We start from the raw sequence: 21,511 nt of genomic DNA on the forward strand, positions 1-21,511 counted from the left end.
ACTTTCGTCACCCCACCCCACCCTTCACTCCAACCAACCATGAATCTTATCGACCTGATCAATTCCAAACTGGAGCTCTTTCGGCTCGAACAGCGGTACACACGCAGACGTAACCGCCGCAGCACATTCGTTTCCGAAGCTCAATACGTGGACGGAGAATACATCTACTCTCCCACATCTCAACACTCTGTGAAGTGCAGTGCAGCTGGGAGCAGCGACAGCGAGGAGGTAACAGGAGTAGCCAGCAAAGAGGCCAAGAGCAGTAGGCGGATGAGCAAGATGGGACTCGACAAGATGGACTGGCGCAAAGGGAGGGATGGGAAGAGACAGAGCCGGGTGCACGTACGAGAAGTAAAGTGGGATGAGGGTGTGCGCAGTTGAGGTGTTTGTTCTCTATGATATGTCAATTGCAGGTGTGCGTTGGAATGGATCGTGGTCTTGTTGGCTGCATGCGTGCATATTGTTGCGATACCTCGTGAGCGGTCTTTATGTCTTTATGATTTCTGGGGAGGATGAGATGGGAGTTTCTTGTATATGGCTTTTTTCATTTCCTTTGTTGTTTCAAAATCCATCTTGAAGCTGTAATCAGATGGCAGATTTAGAAGTTCAAGATGTTATCCAGATCATGCATGCCAGGCAAATGGAACTGGCCGTTAACTTTGGGTTTCTGCCAGCATTTCCCTGATATATCGTGTTTCCAAAATGCCCGCGACTTTCAAGTTCGTGGTTGCCAACCAAACCCTGGCAAATACCTGTTATTTTTGCTATATTTTTCTTTCATTCGTCATACCGATATGACCAGAACGAATTGTCTGCTCTCTTGTTCCTGTGGCCAAAGCGAAAGTGTCACCCAGAGGCTTCTCAAATTGAGGAAAAAGATAAAGGCGACAGTCCTGACGCATAAGCCAGCCATGCTGACAATTTACATTACGCTACTAGATAAGAAGTCCTGAAGTGGAAGTCAGGCTTTTACGAGCACGCGCAACTATAAGTACAGAGCACATTGTCAAGTTGTACAAGGGGTATTATGAGCACGTTAGACCATGGACCGTTGTATGAGACTACAGACCGGACTTGGACATACCGGGCAGCTAAGCCTTTGGCAGGCAACAGTAACAACAACAACATTGCGAATGGAGATGAAAGCACCGGTACCAGTAAAAATCTTGATCCTCATCCTTACGACCACACCCTGACCTTCAGAAAACCGTGGCTTAGCACGGATCTACATGGAAGCATGTAGAATAGCGATTCAAAGCAATGTGCCGCTGAACCAAAGCGGTCATGGGACAGCGACAGTATCAAGCTTCCTAAAGAGCAACTTCGGAGAATTTTTGTGGTGCGCATCAGCCGCCTTCAAATATCGGTTTGCAACCACTGACATGCACAACCTTGTCCCTCTTCGTCACTTTGACACTTTGACATAAGACCAGAAAATAACGGACCTTGATTAGACATCTTAAAGCCAAAATCTCAGTTTCGTTCGCGGGCTTCGGTCTCGACGAATATTGACGATTTCCGGCTCTCAATTTAGCAGATTTTGTCTCTCATGTGCACGCCCGGGGGATATTGACACTTGGAGAAAGCCTCGTTGGATCGCTCAATCACAATGGCCTGCTACTCCACGCTTCCGACCGCCCGTTCGTGCCTCCATTTCTCTCTGGATCTTCCAAAGAGTACTAGGTTGGCTGACACGGGTTATCGCATGAGCAAATGTACAGCTCTTACCCAGCCGTAGGACTGGAGTTCAAACCAGGGCTTGGGCTGTAGGAGCCGTCATGTACTGCCTCGTTGTGGGCAAACTCAAGACTGCACGGTACACTTTCCAACACGTATGCACAAATGGCTTTTGGAGAACAGTGGTAGAAGACCCTGCCAACTTCCAGACAAGTCCCGGAACTTTTCCCTTAGCCCGAGATTCATCAACGTTCTCAGTCGCTACCCTATAGACCCCAGATGACCCAGTGGCAAGTAGAAGTTTGTTGAACGCCTGGCCAAGCTATGGTTAACATCTTGGTACGATGACGAAGGACTCACGGGTAAACCCACAGGTGCTTTCTGATCTGGGCCCAAATATACTCCCGGGATGCACTTTACGTAGCTACATGGTTCTTCAGCCTAATCTACTTATTGATAAGAGATTTGGAACCTGGACGCCTGTTGGTGGGCCAAAGTTCTCGAACCGAATTTGATTTGCTGCTTTTGTTTTCTGACGTTATAAAACCAGAGCCGATTCTGAGGAGGAAGAAAGATTATACTCTCAGCTTCTCTCTTCCCCCAACGACGCCTTTGGATGACGAAATGTAATAATATTGCGGGAAAACTTGGGTACGCATCATATGGTGGCACTGGTAGATGGAACAGCTCACATGGTGACAAAGTCTTCTTCGAGCGCAAAATGTTCTAGTTGGAAAGCCGACAACCCACTTTCCAACCCAGCTCAAAAGTCTGTATCCCCTCAAGCGGTGGTTCGGTAACGCCTTTTAGCGCCTTGGCGGTCAGAATCCTCACCAAAAATCGAGGGTATTCAGAGAATCGCCACAACGCCTCTATTATTTACTATGATACCGGGCAAAGCAATTGCTGTCTTTATAGAGTGTGACCTTACAGACTTTACAGCCAAATATTGAGGCTTTCCTACATCCGGATCCTTGAATATTCGGAGGGAGATTAATGGAAAGCTCCCCTAGAACCTTCCTCCGCACTCGCCGGGATACCCCCTCCTTCGCATATACTACGCAATTCCCTTTAACCTGAAATCGCTCTAATATATGCTCAGTTGCCTGGGAAAGCTCCCTAGGGTCTTCAACAGTGGATATTAAAGACGATTTGCGTTTTCTATGGTTTTCCCTAGCAAATCTGAAACATTCCTTGAGAACCTCTGTTCGGAACTTAGTCTGATCAACCCATTTACTCTCCGGAGGCACCTGAGAGTGGAAACTGAGTTTGTAGGCGTTTATAAGAGCTGTATCTAAGAGCCACGTAGTTAAGGCTTGATGGCCCACCCCTTCGACAGAGCTGTTTAAGAGTATTTGGCCTTTTGAGTTGATTTCCTTGGTCTACACCTCCTATTTGGTGATTATACTTGTCCTCAAACTCAGGAATCGCAAGTATAGCTCGAGGATTTGGTCCAAAGGGCTTCCGAGCGGTCTTTGCGGCAGAAGAGGTTTCAGATGGGCGTTTACGGAGCCTCTCTACTGTGCTCTGTCCATCAGAAAAGGTAGACATAGAAAGGACTAAAGTATTGTCTTTCCACGCTATCATATTGATTAAGTTGTCCTCAGTTGCTTCTGTAAAGAGACGGCCCCAGGGAATCTGATCTTTCCTCTTATCCTCTGCCTTCATATCCCCGAATCGCTTCAAAATACCGGATTTTGCGGTATATGTGCCGGTAGCACCCTAGCCACGTTCTCTACTATATTTTAGGAGCTTGGTAGTTGTAAACAGGTTATCCAGGTAGACTAGGAACCCTTTGCCTCCATCCGGAAGCCTCCCCATAAGGTAGGCACAGACAGCGGATGACGAATTGCCACTGAAAACCGTAGGGCGAGGGATATTCCAGGGGCCTCTTAATGTATCCGGATTCGACGATTTCTTCCCTTTTCTATGGAAAACCCAGTCTAAAAAGTAGCCCTTCTGAGCCAGGACCCATATCTTATATCCCCGGGCGATTGGCTTGCTAGGAATCTTCAGTGTATCGAAGGAACGACCTTGGAACCGGACCATAGCCTCATCAATAGCTACGTCACGCCCTGGAATCCAGTAGGCTCGAGAAACCCTTTGAATATAGGTATTTAAAGGCTCTAACTATCCAGGTAGTTAGTAAGTTATCCGGATACAAAGGAATCAGGCTTACTCTTTCAAAAACAGCCTTAAATTCATGATCCGGATCGGCAGTACACACACGGAACGCTGTGTGGATTGCCTCATACCTCTGAAGGCTCATAACACTTGAAACAGGGTGATCCGGCCACTGATTATCCCCTAATCTCCAATAATCCCTTGACTGGTTTTCTTGATGGATTCCCATATATATACGTATTCCAATGTATCCATATGCTTCGGGTATTGTCATAGGGTGCCAGCTACGGATCCGGGCATGCGGGAGTAGGTCTGGATCATGTTTTAGAGCCTCAATTTTGAGATCCATATGCTGATTCGTGTTCTGGCAGATGATCCGGATGATTTCCTCAGGGAAAAACAGTAAGAATATACCCCAGGCATCAAGGGGGGTAAGGTGTGGAGGGAGGTTGATTGAGGGGGGGAAATCGGGTAATTCCATAGGTATAAAGCCCGTTCCGGTCTTTTCAACGGGTGGTAAAGCCGGCCGAGTGGTTGCAGGGTCGGTAGAATCGGAAATAATGGGTTGCACAGGCTTGCACTGCATTTTGTGTGGTGTGGAATGACAATTATTTGGGTTGTTTACATGGTTTGTTTACCCTGAGTTTTGGTGGGGAACCCGCCAAGACGCTAAAAGGCGTTCCACCGCTTGAGGGGATAGAACACACCTGTGATCTTTGTTTAGAAGATTTGAAGCTATGATTGGCTGGTGTCGTTGTATGTGGCTTGCCTTACATATGCTTAACAACTGAATGATAGCTGGGCTTGTTCTTCAATATACTAGGGCCTATGCCGGAGTTACAGTATCAACTCTCGTAATTAATAATACATCAAGGCGGAGCAGAACACTGCTAAGGCCATTTTATATTTTATAGGAACATGGCCATAATTTTCAATATTCGAAGGCTGAACATATTTAAAATAGCTGCCTCATCAAATGACGATTGGACAAAGGCATTCAAGCTGGATTGAAAGCGTGACAAGCTAGTAGACCTGGCCTCTCAATTCTTCATCCAATACCTGTGAATTGCATAGCTTGGACTTAGACATGTCAACGACATACCCGGTCCGTATTTCGCCACCGCTGCGAAAGTGGTTAACATAGCACTCAGATATGCATTCATGTCAAGAGCAACTTCTTACCAGCACGTCACCATGGGACGGGATTGAGATGCAGAAACGAATTTGCCAAACGATAAATCCGTCCCGTGTCCTAGTCGTCAAGCAATTGAGCGCAACCAATTCACCGTCAATAAGTCCGCGTCGGATTTTGTGATACGTAAATACCTTTCCCTTGCCGGGCCTGGGCAAAAATAAGCCCTCGCTTGGAGCTCGCCAAAAATAAAGGGGCCTGTCATCATGAGAGCTGAATTGCGTTGTGGGGCTGCTTGCTCACTTCCCCATGACTGCGATTGGCTTGAAGCAAGAGACCGGGCAGATCAAGCAATGATTAGCCAACGCTACGCATGCGGTTGCAGCAAGGCTGTGTGCTTCCTTTTCCTTTTCCCCTTCTTCTTCCTCCTCCTCGGCCTTCGCGCGTTAGATTGCGAGAGCGAGCTTCCCTTCCCCTTCCCAAAATCCGCGGCTTTTGAACAACTCCCAAGCGACGTGTATGTATGTATGTATGTTGGTGACTATTAACACGATATTATAAGTATGGGCGAGTATAAAGAGGGCTCGGCCCCTGCTTGAACCAGTCGCTCTTCATTCTCCATCTCTCGCTATTTTCTTCCAATTACCAACCTTGCGCGGTTGCAGCACTCATCTAACGAACCACTGCTCGCATTGCTTCCTTTGCGTTGGAACACAAGTAGAGTGCTGTAGAGCCTGATGTACTGCTCTTGATAGACTGTCACCTCGAATATCCTATATCAACCTGCAACTCCTCAGCAGAAGCCATGATGGCTACGAATCCGCCAGTTTCTTGTGCATCGACTGTTGTGGACGAGAAGATGTCAGATCCGATCGAGAAAACGCCATACGAGCAGAATGACGGGGACGACGGCCACCCCCCTTTCCTCGATCGAGTTGGCAGCCAGAACAATGAGACCGATGCGAATATGTTTCCCAAACCAGCGGTCGCGGCAGAAGCAGACTTGGAGAAGGGAGGGGTTAATTCGAACTCTGCACCTAAGCCCGGCGGTGTCAACCCTGCAGACTTCCCGGATGGAGGACTCGAAGCATGGCTCGTTGTGGTAGGAGGTTGGTTATGTCTGTTCTGCAGCTTTGGATGGATCAATTGCATCGGTGTGTTTCAGGAATACTACCAGGTCCATCTCCTCACCGGATACTCCTCAAGTACGGTCTCATGGATCCCGTCTCTGGAACTTTTCATGATGTTCTTTGGCGGGCCCGTATTCGGGAAAGTGTTCGACAACTTTGGACCAAGATGGCTTCTCTTGTGCGGGACGTTCTTCCATATCTTCGGCTTGATGATGACCTCTCTCTCGAGACAATACTACCACTTCATCTTGGCGCAAGGTATCTGTTCTGCTCTCGGCGCTAGCGCGATATTCTATGCTGCCATGAGCTCTGTGGGGACGTGGTTCTTCAAGAATCGCGCGACTGCTTTCGGTACAATGGCATCTGGTTCATCGTTGGGAGGAGTCATTCTCCCGATCATGGTGTCGAAATTGATTCCGCGAATTGGATTTCCATGGACAATGCGAGCTGTTGCTTTTACGATGTTCGGGATGCTGGTTATTGCCAATTTTACTGTCAAGTCTCGCTTGACTCCGCAGCCGAAGAAGCTTGATTTGATGACATTCATCCGCCCGCTGAAGGAACCTGCCTTCTTTCTGCTCTGTGTGGCATCATTTCTGTTCTTCTTCGGGACTTTCTTACCCTTTAATTACATAATCATACAGTATGTCAGGATGGCCCTAGTCACCCACTGAACTTTACTAACAGAGCAATAGGGCACAAAGTCATGGGATGTCAACAAACCTAGCGATATATCTTGTCCCTATCCTCAATGCTGCTTCGTAAGTCCCCAGTTGTATGTCTGCCTGGAGATTCTAACCGACAGCCAGAATTTTCGGACGTATCCTTCCAGGTATCGTTGCAGACCGTATCGGCCGCTTTAACGTTATGATAATCACAACTGGTTTCTCAGCCATTATCGTACTGGCTCTCTGGCTTCCATCATCTGGCAACATCCCGATCATCATCTTCTGTGTCTTGTATGGCTTCTCTTCTGGAGCATTCGTTTCTATGGGACCGTCGCTCATCGCTCAAATTTCGCCTATCCGCGAACTGGGCACTCGAAACGGAACATACTTCTTGTTCGTGGCCATTGGCGGCTTGACTGGAAATCCAATCGGTGGGGCTTTGATTGAGAGTGATAATGGAGGGTTCCATCATCTACAAATTTTCTGTGGTGTAACGATGGCGGTAGGCACTTTGTTTTACGTTGCTGCTAGATGGGTGCAAGTTGGTTTTAAGCCGAGTGTGATTTAAGATTAAAAGCACCATACATCGAGTGACCGAAAGTTAGAAAAGGCACAACTGCCTTCGAAACGGAAAGATAGACTCCATTACTAATCTCATCTCCCATGAAGCTGTTTATCACCTCATCAGTGCGTTTTAATCCATTGAGGTTTTCTGTAACGCCATTCGAAATTCCCCACCAAACGTAGCATCTTTTCAGATGTATATTAGAAACGACACTGGAGGAGTTGATTGAAGAAATTGTGTTCGCACTCATGTTGAGTTCCACGGATATGCTTCTCAAGTGTGGGGCGCGTCGCTCGGTCAACCGCCGCAGAAAGCCCGAGACGACTTCCGAAAACATCAAAGGAACAGAGAAATCATCCTCGCAAACAGCCAAACGACCAACGACCCTTGATCTCGAACAGGGTTCCAGCCTTGTGTTGCGCATTTCATTAAATCTCTTTCTTCTTCGCATCAATTGGTATCCCAATTGGTCTATCATGTCTGTCAGAGGTAATTACACGCCCTCTCTATGAGGACTTCATGGACTAACAGGCAACAGTGGTGGCGCGGATTCGGCCTTTACTTGCAAAGGAACTCGACAGAGATACGATTGTACGCGCAGAAAGCAGCCAGGAGGGAAAGCCTAATAACGTCGTTCGAATTCCGAATCCCAAGAATGAGGCCGAGGAGTTTAGCTTCACCTTCAACGGTGTTTATGACATGGGCACAACACAGGAGGAGCTTTTTACGAACGAGGGTACGTCAATTGGTTGTTTTAGACGCACGCAGTCTGATGAGAGATAGTTGCCCCGCATTTGAAGAGTCTATTCCAAGGTTTGGATGTTATGGTGTTTGCATACGGCGTTACGGGTACGGGAAAGACACATACGATGAGAGGCGGCTTGAAGCTGTCGGAGAGAGGAATCATCCCACGTCTGCTAAGTGGAATATATCGACGAGGTAGAAAGGTCACGAAAGACTCTGGAGATGAAACAACAGTCACTGTTACACTCTCTTATTACGAAATCTATAACGACAAGGTGTACGATCTCTTTGAGGCGCCGGACAAGAGGTCACTGGCGGGTTTGCCAATTCGGGAGAAGGACGGAAAGACTTTCGTGGTTGGACTTTCGGAACATGCATGTGATGACCTGAAGGATTTCGAAAGACTGTATATCGAAGCCAACAACAACCGGAGTACAGCTGGCACCAGTCTTAATGCGCAGAGTAGTCGAAGTCATGCAATTCTTATGGTCAAGGTAACACAGACAAACGGAGATGAGACCTTGATCAGTACAGCATCTGCCATTGATCTGGCTGGTTCTGAAGATAACCGGCGAACAGATAATAATAAGGAGAGATTGGTGGAGTCGGCGAGTATCAACAAGAGCTTGTTTGTACTGAGTTCTTGTATCGATGCAATTGGAAGAGGCGACAAGAGAATTCCTTTCCGGGAGAGTAAGATGACCCGAATCCTCAGTCTGGGTCAGAACAACGGGATTACGATTATGATCTTGAATCTTGCGCCTCTGAGATCGTATCATCTGGACACGCTCTCAAGCCTGAATGTTTCGAGTAGAGCGAAGCGTATCGAGGTTCGGGAAATCGAGAATGAGGTCGTGTTCACGCAGCCACCTAGAAAAACTGTGCCACTTTCCGGAACCTCAATGGCGCGACAACCATTGAGACCCTTGGCGAACGCTCATAATACTCATGCCAATGCAGCATCTCAGAAAGGAGATAAGCCTGCAAAATCCTTCTCGGTCTACACAGATAAATCGAAGACAACAGGACCACCGCGTGCACCAGCTCCACGAGCAAATACTACCTCCAAACGCCCCTCGGATTCCTCACTGAATACTCGACCAACGAAAATGGCTCGAGCAAATCCTACTGGGTTGAGATCTGGGGTGGAGCTTTCATCGGCGAAGATCGAGGAAATGGTTGAGCGAAAAGTTCAAGAAGCACTTGCTGCACGACAACCAGCTACTGTCCCTGTGGGACTTAGTGACGAGGTGCAGCGAAGACTCGAAGCCCTGGAAAAGAAGATAGAGAGTGGAGAAGCTGAGGATGCTAGGGCCGAGGGACTACGTTTCTTGTTGATGGCACGGCAACATAAATCCCGCGGGGAGGAATCGAGTGCTCTGAAGATGTACGAGCTGGCGCTACCTTTCTTCCCAGAACAAGAGAAGCTGCACAAGAAGATCGAGCATTTGAAGGAGAAGATTCGAGCTAAGAAGGATGACGCAGCTGTGAGATCTGCTGGACAAAATGAAGTGGAGAAGCGCAAGGCTTTAGCAACAATGCCTATCGTTATACCCCCATTGCCTCAAATGTCTTCTGAAGGCTCAAATGAATCACCCAAGCCCCGAAGAGCGAAGACAGGTACGGACTCGGACGATGACTTCAATGGATCCGCAGTTCTCCAAGCCGATGACTACGACGACGACGACAGCTTTTGTTACAGAGCCACTAAGGCAAAGAAGCCGAAAGCCAAACCAGCTCCCAAATCCGCACTCCGGATCTTCTCCGATGAAGCAGACGCTGACAGCCTTGAACCACCAACACCACGCACCCGACACCTCCTAGATATTATCAACTCACGAAACGTCACCATGATCAGAGGTCTCAGCGGGGTTGGTGCGAAGAAGGCCCGGGACTTAGTCGAATTCCTTGAACTGCAGAACGAGGACGAGGGTGGTAACATCAAGAATTTACAGCAATTGATTGCGGTACCCGGCCTGGGTAAGCGGAGCGTTGAAAGGGCTTATGAGGGTATCACGGCTTTACTTGTATGAATATGGGGATTTTGGCGTTGCATTTCTTGGTGTTTGCAGGCTTGGTGGTTGGCTATTATTGTTTGAACGGGACTGCATATATGAATTTTGTGGCGGCGATGAGGAGTTTGGAGTGGGATTGAGGGGACTCAAGAGAGTCGTGAATAGATAATGCTATCGCGTATTCATTCTAGACATATAGACTTTTTGATCAGACACGATCAGTTGGATTCATTCGCTTTGCTCCTCGTCTAAACAACGCCTTGCTCACTAATTTCTTACCTAGGGTAGTAGTGGCCTGACGCAATAGGTCACCGAACGGACTCTGTGTGACGTTAGGCTTATTGTCATGAAGGATTCTGAGCGGGAAAGGACTATCGGTGGTAGTTCCAGTGTGAAGGCCAGCTCGCAAAACTTCGGAAATCTCGTCTCTCACGTCTCTCTTCACTGCTTTCCCCCAAGAGCAGCCAAATCAGTGATTTATGTCCCATTCCATCACAGAAAGACTCGAATTCAAGTATATTTGTTTTTCCAACTGAGGATTCAGCGAAGCAAGACACGAACTCATCCGCGGACAGTCAACAGCCTCTGTACCATGCTCTGAACTTTCGGAATATCAGTTAGAAGCAACTGTGTCTTTGGTAAGAAATAAATCTGGAGTACAGAAGTTCTCTAATCGTCGTCTGGTGGATGCCAAAGCGGAACTGAACTTTTGGGCCGAGGTGAAGGTGGCCTTCGACTACCCCTCCACCACTTCGCGACTCCTCTACAAATTCTCCAAAAGACGTTCTCGTTTTATCATTTCACTGAAGAGGAGGCAGTTGACAATCCCTTGTAATATGCGCAGAACGTTGTCTCAACACGAGCTCACAAAGCCTGGAGAAATCCTGGCTAGCTAATTGAGGGTGCAGTATGATTGTAAATCACACTTAAGCTTGATGCCAGAAATGGCACTTGTTTGTCGAGAAGAACTCACAAAACCTGGCAATTGTTATACTAGGAGACCCTAGATCGAATGATTTTCACAAACCATTCCTCGCACCGGGTCACAACTTCTCTGTGAGACTGATAAGCTTTTTTGCACCATCAGCCTTTCGCTGATGTAGTATATGCGTGCTTAAAATAGTTACGAGTCATTGGAGTGCTCGATCAGTATTATTTCTTCATGCTTAATAACTATTTTAGAGTCTACCAGCCACTGATTCTCGTGAAGTGAATTACTATTTCCAGTCCAATAAGGACGAAGTTCGTAACATTAAAACGTGCCTCGCTTTCTTACATGGCGAACGGATCCATAAATACTAATATCGAGCCAAGAAACGACTCGTCTAGCCGCTCTTCGCTTTTCCAGTAGACCCTGAATTACCTCGAACAGGTCGGAAACAATCTCCCGGCCACAACCCAACCAGCCCCCTCCCAGGCGTAGCTCGCACATCCAGCTTCCTACTTGTGTTAATTTCTTCGAGAGAACTTCAAAATTCCCAAACAGTATAATCAGCTGGAAGCAGATCGCTTCGACACGTGGCTACCCATTTGGTACCAGCCAATGGAAGTCACTAATATCTAGGGATCACGGGTCCCGGCCAGTAAGATGCACCTGAAGTCGAACAAGTGTCAGTTGGTCAGTCACGGCTCGCTAAAATGCTGGGGAGGCCCCTGTTTGTTGATACTCAGGCTTTTGACTGTGTTGGCATTGCATTCGTAGTCAAGTTCAAGTTTAATGCCGAGCAAAGTTTTGCTTTTTAGCTGTCAATGGAAGAGAATATCAAGAGAGTAAGAAGAACAAGAGAGAGAGGGATGTGAAAGCTAAATTGCCCGGCTTGTGGAAGGGCTTAAGCTTGGCGGTATGTGGATATTATTGTAAGTTGCCCTCCATTTTGCCGTTTCCGCTACTTCCTCGTTCACACCTTTGATTTGCATTCGCCTTTCCTTTTTGCCCTTCTTTTCTCGGCTGGGGCCATACAATTTCTTTGACCAATTGCTTGTTCAAATCAGGAAATTAAAGTGTTGTTATATCAGGTCCCGATCTAGATCCAAGTCTGAATCATTTCCTCCGCCGCTCCATCTGGGGAAGACATGATTTTCAGCCATCGTTGGGTTTTCGTCGACGCCTCACAATGAAGTGCCGAACACGGAATCTCCGTCCCTACGTCCAATCGCTCTGACCCCAACCCCAACCCCAACCCAGAGCTCAGGTTGAAAAAATGGAACCCCGCAGGCCATGCTTGCCGTTCCTTCACCACAAGCTTGTGTTCTTTCTCAGTAGGGAGCAACAGAAGCGGGCTCAGATCACATGACTAGACCCAACCTGAAGCGAGGGCATCAGAAGTCAGAGTCAACTCAACGCACGCTCTGACGCGGGACTCTGTCTGAAGTCCCGAGGCCAGGCCGTGTCTGCCACGTTTTTTCAAAGTGGCTGGTGCAGCAGTTACCAGTGAAACTCTGACTCTCACTTTGTTTGAAAGGCTCTTTTATCTTCCACGCTGAATGAACTTTGCTTACAGAGTGGTGGTGGCAGTGAGCAGTACTCTGTACACTGCTCGAGAGGGAGCAGATAAGTGGCCAGTCCAACCAAGCTTCTTACCAAATGTCAATGTCTTCTTCTCGCGTTTTTAAAAGTGTAAAGCGGAAAGGAGAGTTTTCTCGAAATTTAATTTGCGCTTCAGGACAGTGGAAGAAGGAAGGGAAGAACATGGCTGTTAGGGGCGTAAAGTTTAAGATGGTGAAAGCGACGAAAGCGAAGCCACAGCGCTGACCGTTTGTTGACAAAGCTGAGGGGTAAACTTAGGTGCCGTCGCTAAAGAATTAACATGGCGGTCTTCTTCCCGGCTTTGCAGTGGTGATTGCAAACTCTGCACTTGGGGATTGCACGGGGAGAGTTGCACGAAATTTGAGAACTGTATTGTAACTAATGATAACATACCAGAAGAGTAAGGTAAGTTAAGCAGTGGAAGCAAGGGTTAAAAATAGGTTCGGCGGAAAGCGAATCATTACAGTATTATGAAGATCCTGGCGATCATCATCCACCAAGCGATCTCGTCTCCGTCATCCAGCCTGAAGATCCGAAATCCCTCACCTTCCTGAACAGCTCAGATCGTCACGACGACCAACGACCCCTCCAATTTCCCCACGGGCAGATCACAGCCTCTTGTGTGCTAGAGAGCTCATCACAGTTGTGGCTCGACACCTACGCCAACGCCGCCAGTCTCGCCGGTGTGGCGTAGGGCATGAAGCTCGACCTCTGACTCGCTCGACGATCATGACCCTGCGTGCAGGACTGTTAACCTTTAGAGCGGCGCTTTTTCTTGGGATTCGAGTCCAGAGGTCTAGACCGTCGTTTTGATCGTCACAGAGCACCACCGCGCCACAGAACAGCACGTGGGTTGACAGCCGGTGCCAGTGCTGCTTTTTGCCCAAAGTCTCAGTGTCTTCATGCTTAGCGGTGTAAAGCCACAGATAACCAGTTGATCGCCCAACATCCTTTCCTGACTCCCCCGGGGGGTGTAGGTAGCCAGGTAGTTTTAACATGAAAGCTCAACCACACCTCTTGCTGACTGTCAGTCAGGTCAAGCCTCACGCTAAGTCTGCACGTCCTCACATGAGTCTTGCCTGCGTGCGGTTGACGCATAGCAAAGCAGAGAATGGCATGCTGCAACGCGCTGGCAAGCGAGAGTTGCATTGTCGGTCCTTGCCAGTCACCTCCAATCGAAGAACCTAGAGTCGTTGCATTTCCGCAGGGGAGAGCTTTCAGTATCGAATTGGCAGAGCCTGTTCTGCTGCAGTCTGCAGAATCCTGGACCAGCTGGCCTTTGCATAACGTGGGCGTGCCTTACATATTGCTGGTCCCGTGGTAATGTCACCCTGAGAAGGGCTGGTTGCTGCTGCAAGCGATCGATCGTGCTGAGTGGGACAAAGCAGCGAGCAAGGGAGGACACATCGAGGGCCGAGCAGGTACCGAGTAGGTAGCTGTAGCCTTAGATACGGAAACACATTGTGGAGATCAGCATCGCGCTCTAGGTACAGTACTTCCGTAGTCCGACGATGCCTTCTCGCAACGTTCTCCTGTTTTCTTGAGAACGTAATTCAAGAGTACGGAGGTAGGGAGGTACGGAGAGAAAGCCTAATGAAACTGCTAGCCTACCGGCGCCGGCTCGACGGTAATGTCTCGGGGTGAACGAGCACATGAAGTGGCCGTAGTAGTCGGGATGGACGGGATGTAATGGTCTGGTGGTACTTCTGGGCAAGTCGTAACGGCTTCGAGAATTTTAAGTTGTCTTGGTTGTGGCAGACTAGAACGGGCTTAGGTGCCTTGCTCGTCTGGTCGTCTCTTGTGAGGCTGCTGTGGAAGATCCAGTGAGAGCAGCCGTGAGCTGGAGCCAAAGCCAAAGCCAATGGAAAAGGCAAAGCCAGAGAGGACCAATGGAACAATTGATAGCCCAACCAACAGCAGCCCAGCACCGCGTGCTCGGCATGTCTCATGGCCACCTCATGCTCATGGCTGTTGCTTCGCCTGCTAGTGACGACAGCACTTGCCACTTCTATACTGGAAGCAGCATCTCGGCAGATGATCTCTTGTGGCTGACCCGTTGTTCCGTGCAGATCTCAGCGACCCGGGACCCCTCGACGAGCGGACGCGGACGCGGACTCTTGGTGATCCAATTAGCTGGGTCCTCGGCTCGAAGCGAGAACAGCTTGGGGAAATGATGTTCAGACATCAGGAGATACTGTAAATTTACTTCCGAGTCAGAGAGAGAGACACAGAGTTGTGTTTGAGTCAACAATGGCTCGTGATGCAGGGTCCAGAACGGGTGAATCCTTGGGAAGCTGAACCTACTGCATGCTGGAATGGAAGGGCGAGAAGGGCGAGAAGGGATCCTTCTGCACTCTTGGCATGTTTGAGTCTTAAGGACTTAGCGACTGCTTAGGCTCGAGCCAAAATAGCAGGTGGAAATGTTAGGTAGTTCTCCGGGAAACCCCATTGTGGGCTAAACACATGTCAGAGTGCTTGGCAGTGACATCTAGGCGCGAGGCCAGCGACTTGTGTGTTGAACACCACCGTGCACATTATTGAAAGAGTTTGGGTCTGGGTCTGGGTCTGGATACTTGAGTTTGAATGGTTGCTTGATTTTTTTTTAGCAAAGTAGCATTGTTGTACCACTGCTGCATATTGCCTGGATCTTCACCATTTGTCACCATCGCCTCCTCCTCCACCACCACCACCACCCCCCTCTGTAGCCTGCGCTTCACCATTCTGGAGCCAAAATACGCCAGTTCCCTATTCCTGCCATCCTTGGCAACTCGAAGGGGAAATATTCGTGTAATCGTAACGCCGTGTATTGTTCCTCATGAAAGTCTGTGTACGTCGCCCTGGTGAGCTTGAAGTGAATGTAATGCAAGCAAAGCCTGCAAAGTATGTGCAAGAAGGCAATGGACGGTGTAAAACCAACGCCCCAAAGGTCAAATAAGCCCGATTACAATCTGCCGTCCGACCGAGATGAGAGTCTGATGTCGCCTTCCCATGCAAAACCTCTAGGTGATAACTTAAGGACCGATATCGAGCACAGTGTGTTTTGTTCCAAAGAGGGAACTGGTATCTTAGAAAGCAACGTGACGCCGTTCGATGAGCCCACCCACCATTGAGGGCAAGTACATGGTGGTATCGAAACAATTACATGACCAATTAGTCGAGTTCGTCGGGGTATAAATTAAGAGGCAAAGAATTGTCGAAAAAAAAAATGTTAAAACATTAGGCGAAGTTCGTATCCTTCAGTGTGTGTGACATGTTGCGTTCCGCTGGCACTGTCGCTGTCCACAGTAACGTCGAGAGACATCTCCCATTCGCGTTTGAGTTGAGGAGATGGGTTGCGAATCTCGGCTATCTCCATTACGAGGTCCTGCCCCTCTGCTAGTTCGCGAATAACATCATCGTCCATCTCGATTTGAAGGCCTCGTTCGAGCACATGTAAAGTCCGCATGATCTTGGTGGGCTCGATATTCCATTTGATAGCAATCGCATTGGTGAAGTCTTTGAGTGTTCTTTGCATAAGGTAGATCGCGCGGTAGTATTCGGCCTTATCTGGCTGATGAGGATCGCGGTGGAGAATATAGAAACATGCAACTGGCTTGATGGGCCGCTCCGTGGGCGCTTTGTAGCCTGCGTCAACTCCCAATGCTTCAATCCAGCCACTGAGGTTCCCGGCTTCGTCAGTCTTAGGGAGCTTGGTGAGTTGGTCCGGGGGGCTTGCCAGTTGCTGAGGATTCGATGTTTGCATCTCCGTTGGGGCCATAGAGTTGAAATCGCTCCATGGACCTGGTGGGTTCGGGGCTGACGTGCCTGGGATACCTTGAGATTGTAAAGAGAGGGAGCTCGGCGAAGGCGACACAAGGGATGATGTGCCAGTGGTAGAGCTACGGTCGCTGCTTCTCTGTTGCCAGATGGCACTGCCTCTTGAGTCCACCTTGGTAAGATCCAGCGGTTCACCAACCAAAGCAACTGGGTGGAGGTCTGGATCGTCCTGCTCAGATCCTCGAAGGTATAGAATGCTCACAGGCCGGGTGCTGGTGAACATGTCCTGCATGGTTTGCAGTTTGTAGTGAAGGTCCTCTTCGATTGGTACTCGTCCACCAGCTGAAGAAGCTGATGACATGGACCATGTCCTCTTGTGCTTTTGGACCTTTCCAGGACGTTGACTTGGCTGTGACTTAACCGTTGTAGATCCAGTGCGCTTCCGCTTGCCAAAGTCTTTCATACCAGTCTCAGCTTGTGCAATCTGTTGCTTGAGCTTGTCAATTGTCTTCTTCACATGCGCAACATCATTTGACAGTTTCCGTTCCGCACCGTGATCGCGGAATAGCTTGACTTTGCAGAAAGCAACTTCCGAATATTCAGGTCCGGAACGAGGCGATCCTGTGGAGACCGTCTCCGTTTTCGCACACAGTCGCACGGGAATACCCTTCACTCCTTTGGAATGACTGAAATCGGTAGAAAGGAAGTTAAAGCGAACAGCAATGTTGCATTCTGTTGATCCATTCGCGCCTGGAGTCCAAATGACCGAAAAACCATCAAAAGAGGCAGTGTCGATATCCACGCGCGTCCTCTTATCGTCGTTCTCAGCAGGTTGATTTGCTTCGACATACTCAACTGCCTGAAGTTTACCGCCTCGTTGGTGTGCTTCGTTAGTTCCTCGCCCTTCCTTCCACAGCTGCCAGCAAGTCGCAGGTCTTTGTCGTTGCTGCTCGTCTTCGAACGAAATGCGGATAAAGGTTCGATATCTAGCGCCAGTGGGGAGAGGAAGATTTGGATTGGTGTCCACAATCGATATTGAATACGCTTGTCCCTTGTTTAAATATGTGATGGGGATCTCATCCGTGCTCTTGATCATCGCCGTGGGAGCGTTCAAGGTCACATGAAAGCGGAATTTCTCTGCAGAAGCAGGCATTGCCGAAGCTATGTTGTACTGAGCTGGCTGAAAACTCATCATTGGAGATTGTTGTTGCATGGTTGCTTCCATCGAACCCATACGGCCATCCTCGTCACCCATTGGAGAGCCGTCTTGCTCCATAGTCTCATATCCAGTATCCTGGTGAACAAACGATGATGGCGCGTAGGACTGCTGTTGATGTTGTTGCTGCTGATGATGATGGTGTTGCTGTTGGTGGTGATGGTGTTGCTGCTGTGGGGCACCAAATGGGTTGTAGTTGTGAAACTGAGGTGGCATTTGGTGACTGAATGCGGACATATCCATCATCGTACTGGCGTGCATGCCATCAGCAGAAGTAGGCAAAGATAATGGTGTTCCTAGACCCATTCCCATACCCATCCCAGGAGTGTGGAGGTCGCCAGCCTGGTTGTGATATAATGTGTTTGTGCCTCCAGGGGTTGGTGTGTAGTAGCCGGGCGGCTGGTTGGCAAATGCGGAAAATGCGAAAGAGTTCGGGTCGAGGAGAGATGGGGTGAATCGCCATGGCTCATGTTGGGCTCTAGGAGTGGGGTCGAGATCTTTGATGTCTTCGTGACCCAAACTGAGGTGTCTAGAGTGATCAGCGCAAGTCAACCAAATTTAGGGCCGTGTAGGAAATGCAGAGCCACTTTGCCCAGGACATTATACTTCCACGATAGCCGCTGGACCACAGTGAAAAATACCATGTTTGACAAATTATATGAAATTAATTACCTAGTTTCATTTGGGCCTCCAGCAGTCGCATCGCCGAGAGAAGTATTTCCAGAGCCGGAGCCAGCAGTTGAAGTTGCGACTGCTACTTCCGGGAAGCTTTCTCTGAAATTGGCAATGAAAGCATCACCCGGCTTTTGAGATGAAGTTCTATTCATTGTTAGCTACCAATCGTCCAGAAACATGAAGATATTGCGTGGGGAGCTGGACTGTCGCGTTTGCGCCGGCGTCATCATTTGGGCGACTTTGGTTTGTGGTCACTTACCGATTTCGAAACATCTGGAGATGGGGCGAGAGAGCTGATACAGCTCTTCATCTATTTTCAGAGTTGGTAGTCGAGGACGTACTCCTATCTTCTCAAAGAATGGTGGACAGTTAAGATGGGATAATTGCTGCTCTTGTCTGTTGCATGGAAGCTCCAAGTGATGCACAGACAGAATGTCTAGAAAGTGTCTGTCAAATAGGCGGTAACTGTTGACAAGTGTAGTAGCGTGGTAGTGGTAGTGGTAGTGGTAGTGGTAGCGAGCGTGAGAGGTAGCACTTCTTCTTCCAAGTGGCACGGGAGAAGAGGGAGGAGTAGTGGAGGAGGCTGATGTTATATGAGTGAGTCTGAGGGTGGATGCGAGTATGCAGTAGTGGTGATCGAATGACGGCGGATTCCACTATGGACTTTGGGGGACCAGGACATGGGGGTCCATCACATATAAAATAAAAATGGAGGGAGAGGACGATCGATGTGGAACTACGCAAGTGGCGGGTGGGTGTGCGAGTGGTGGGAAAGAAGAGAAGAGAAAAGCAGCAGCAGCGGAGTAGTGGAGTGGTGCTGAGGATCGAGGAGAGTGAGTGAGTGAGGTGAGGTGAGGTGCGGTACCCAGGTCTAAGTTACTACTCGGGGCAAAAGGCGCACGGCTGCTGGGAACTGGGACTGGGACTGGGACAGGGACTGGGAGTTTGGCGTCTGGCGAAGGCTAGATACTCCGTACAGTAGGGTACCTAGGTGAGGTAGGTTAGGTTGGGTTGCTGGGAAGAGAGGTGGAGCAGACTTTCACACTCGGGGGCACTGTTTTTGTGATATCGGCCAGGGGTGCTTGTCGGGGCGGGGGGGGGGGGGGGTACTGGTAGTGGATGCAGAGGGAAAATAACGAAGGGAAGTAAAGCCGTCCGTCGGAGCAGGATATGGACGGACGAGGGGTAAGCGTGAGCGTGTTTAGCTGGCTGGATAGATAGACCTGACCTGATGTGAAGTAACGAGAAAAGAGCAGCGAAGATGAAGAGGAAGAGGCAGAGGCAGACGCAGAGGCAGACGCAGAGACCAGGGTCGAGAGGACCGACGGTGGTCGACAGATCGAGCGACGGTGCGAGACTGCAACAGCAACTGAAGCGAAAGCACTGAAGGCACGCTTACGCTAGGCCAGGGTGTCTTCGGGGCAGCTAGAGCTAGGCTAGAGGGGGCTACAGGCCACAGGTACGGTGGGACCCGCGAATAGGCAGGCAGGTCTGCGACTGGACAGCTGGACAGCTGGACAGGCTCTGATGCTTGGGTGGGTTGGTGCTGGTGCTGGTACTGGTACTGGTGCTGGCGATATGAGATGGGATGGGATGGGATGGGATGGGATGGGATGGGATGGGAGGAAGGGGAGGGATGAGATGAGGGACAAGGCCGGGGGCCTGGAGCTGGAGCTGGAGCTGGAGCTGGAGCTGGAGCTGGAGCTGGAGCTGGAGCTGGACCGCGGCTGCAGGTAAAAGCAGCGTCGCCGGCTTGGACGTGCTGGTGCTGGTGCTGGTGCTGGTGCTTGCGTGACGACTGAGCCACAGTACACTCCCTACCTACTTCTACTCTCGCTACTCCACTGTTGCCCATGCCCGTATGCCCATGCCCAAGCTCATGGAGGAAATGATTTTCGATCGCTGTGGCGAAAAGCCCATGCCTATTGCGTCGCTCTGCCAAGCACCCTCAGGACAGGCTCGACACGACAGGGGCCTGGGGAAAGACGGAAGCGAACCTTTGGAGGTGGCTGTTGGTGCTGGGCTTAGCTGGGCAGCTGGGCTGGGGTGGGGTGGAATGGGATGGGATGGGATGGGATGGGATGGGAGAGGTGAGGCATACCTCCGTCAGCATAGGCATAGGGATACAGACAGGGAGGTAGGACTAGAGTCTTGACGGAAATGCAAGAAAAGACATCGAGAAAAACTCACTACTGAGAGACAAGAAGACAGAGAGATCGATCCATCATGTTACACCTAAAATAGCCTGCCAATAGCGACAAGTCTGGCAGCACATACAACAACACCGAGACACGCCGTGTTGCACTCCTGGATACCGACCGTCCCTCTCGACTTCTAGCGAGTGGCTGGTGAGCGCCATGCTACTCTCCTGTGAAGCCCCCGTGTTACGAGATGATGGCATTTCCTCGCTCTCTATCACTTATGTTGTAAATTGATATCAACATGCATCAGTAACCGTTCTGAAGCACACAACTATCGAGACGAAAACTGTACAACGGCCCTCGCGCGGCCCGGTATCCTTTCCATTTCCTGGATGGCAACATTGAATTTGTTCTTTTTACTCGCCCTCCCAATCTGCATTGCTGGCTGTATAGCTAGGACTTTATCATCCTATCGTGCCTTCTCGTCCACTCGTTGTGTCTCTGCAAGCCGGCCTGAGACGGCACTGCGGGGAGAGCTGCCTCCTAGAAGGGGTGTTGCTGTTGCAATTGCAGTCAGTGCTGGAGCCACGAGGGCCAAGTAAGAATCAAAAAGAAGACCTAGGGATCCCTTCACTCTATTGGACAATCTTAGACAGTGCTAAACTTTCATCTCAATTCCAATGCTGTTCTTACATTCCCTTCCCTCTATCTCCCCGAATTCCCACTCCCATATTTCAGCCTTTATCCAGCCCAGGCCCGGCCCATATACCCATCATCAAGCGGCCTCGTCCCTGTCATTTCCGTTATGCGACATGGAAAACCCTATGGGTGGACTCGAGCCGGTCCCAAGCTCAAGCTCAAGCTCAGGACGGCTTGCATGTACCGTACCGCCAGATCCCCCTTCTCCTGCGCCCGTTTCACGAGTACCTCCCGCCGTTTGACAGAGGGGCATGATTTGGCGCACACATTTCCCAAGCTCCGCTCTGTGCTTCTTAGTACCGTAACGGCGGGTGCAAATCATCGCGTAGTGCGGTGGGTACTCTCGTCCTATCTCATCTCATCTTCTCATTATCATCTGCAGCTCGAGGTCGTCGTGGAGTCCGAGTGTTGAGTCTGTCGATGGCCAGGCCTCAAGATCTCC

At 49.6% G+C, this 21,511-nt stretch overlaps 6 protein-coding genes across 6 annotated transcripts; 4 read left to right on the forward strand and 2 right to left on the reverse strand.

Moving 5' to 3' along the window:
• Positions 1–39: 39 nt before the first annotated feature.
• ONS95_006722 (uncharacterized protein) lies at positions 40–381 on the forward strand (the record flags this gene model as incomplete). The annotated part of the gene is made up of 1 exon (XM_058500195.1): positions 40–381. One exon carries the CDS (start codon positions 40–42, stop codon positions 379–381), a length of 342 nt encoding a protein of 113 aa, XP_058350031.1.
• A 2,529-nt stretch (positions 382–2,910) lies between these two features.
• Positions 2,911–3,345, reverse strand: ONS95_006723 (uncharacterized protein; the record flags this gene model as incomplete). The annotated part of the gene is made up of 1 exon (XM_058500196.1): positions 2,911–3,345. One exon carries the CDS (start codon positions 3,343–3,345, stop codon positions 2,911–2,913), a length of 435 nt encoding a protein of 144 aa, XP_058350032.1.
• Positions 3,346–5,738: 2,393 nt separating this feature from the next.
• ONS95_006724 (uncharacterized protein) lies at positions 5,739–7,504 on the forward strand (the record flags this gene model as incomplete). The annotated part of the gene is made up of 3 exons (XM_058500197.1): positions 5,739–6,706; positions 6,759–6,824; positions 6,873–7,504. 3 exons carry the CDS (start codon positions 5,739–5,741, stop codon positions 7,297–7,299), a joined length of 1,461 nt encoding a protein of 486 aa, XP_058350033.1. The 3' UTR covers positions 7,300–7,504.
• A 75-nt stretch (positions 7,505–7,579) lies between these two features.
• Positions 7,580–10,269, forward strand: ONS95_006725 (uncharacterized protein). Its single transcript, XM_058500198.1, has 3 exons — positions 7,580–7,785; positions 7,835–8,032; positions 8,080–10,269. Exons 1-3 carry the CDS (start codon positions 7,773–7,775, stop codon positions 10,071–10,073), a joined length of 2,205 nt encoding a protein of 734 aa, XP_058350034.1. The 5' UTR covers positions 7,580–7,772; the 3' UTR covers positions 10,074–10,269.
• A 5,521-nt stretch (positions 10,270–15,790) lies between these two features.
• ONS95_006726 (uncharacterized protein) lies at positions 15,791–19,824 on the reverse strand (the record flags this gene model as incomplete). The annotated part of the gene is made up of 2 exons (XM_058500199.1): positions 18,227–19,824; positions 15,791–18,074 (listed from the first exon to the last, which is right to left on the reverse strand). Exons 1-2 carry the CDS (start codon positions 18,379–18,381, stop codon positions 15,791–15,793), a joined length of 2,439 nt encoding a protein of 812 aa, XP_058350035.1. The 5' UTR covers positions 18,382–19,824.
• Positions 18,722–20,283, forward strand: ONS95_006727 (uncharacterized protein). The gene has a single exon (XM_058500200.1). It carries the CDS (start codon positions 19,757–19,759, stop codon positions 19,964–19,966), a length of 210 nt encoding a protein of 69 aa, XP_058350036.1. The 5' UTR covers positions 18,722–19,756; the 3' UTR covers positions 19,967–20,283.
• The last annotated feature ends 1,228 nt before the right edge of the window (positions 20,284–21,511 follow it).

This window comes from Cadophora gregata, assembly GCF_030347475.1.
Source record: "Cadophora gregata isolate MNR1 chromosome Unknown scaffold_18, whole genome shotgun sequence".
NCBI classification, from domain to species: domain Eukaryota; kingdom Fungi; phylum Ascomycota; class Leotiomycetes; order Helotiales; family Ploettnerulaceae; genus Cadophora; species Cadophora gregata.

Coding starts and splice junctions, on each gene's coding strand:
- ONS95_006725 (XM_058500198.1), top strand. Junction 8,033..8,079: donor GGAGCTTTTTACGAACGAGG/GTACGTCAATTG, acceptor GATGAGAGATAG/TTGCCCCGCATTTGAAGAGT.
- ONS95_006727 (XM_058500200.1), top strand. CDS start 19,757: ATGCTTGGGTGGGTTGGTGCTGGTGCTGGTACTGGTACTGGTGCTGGC.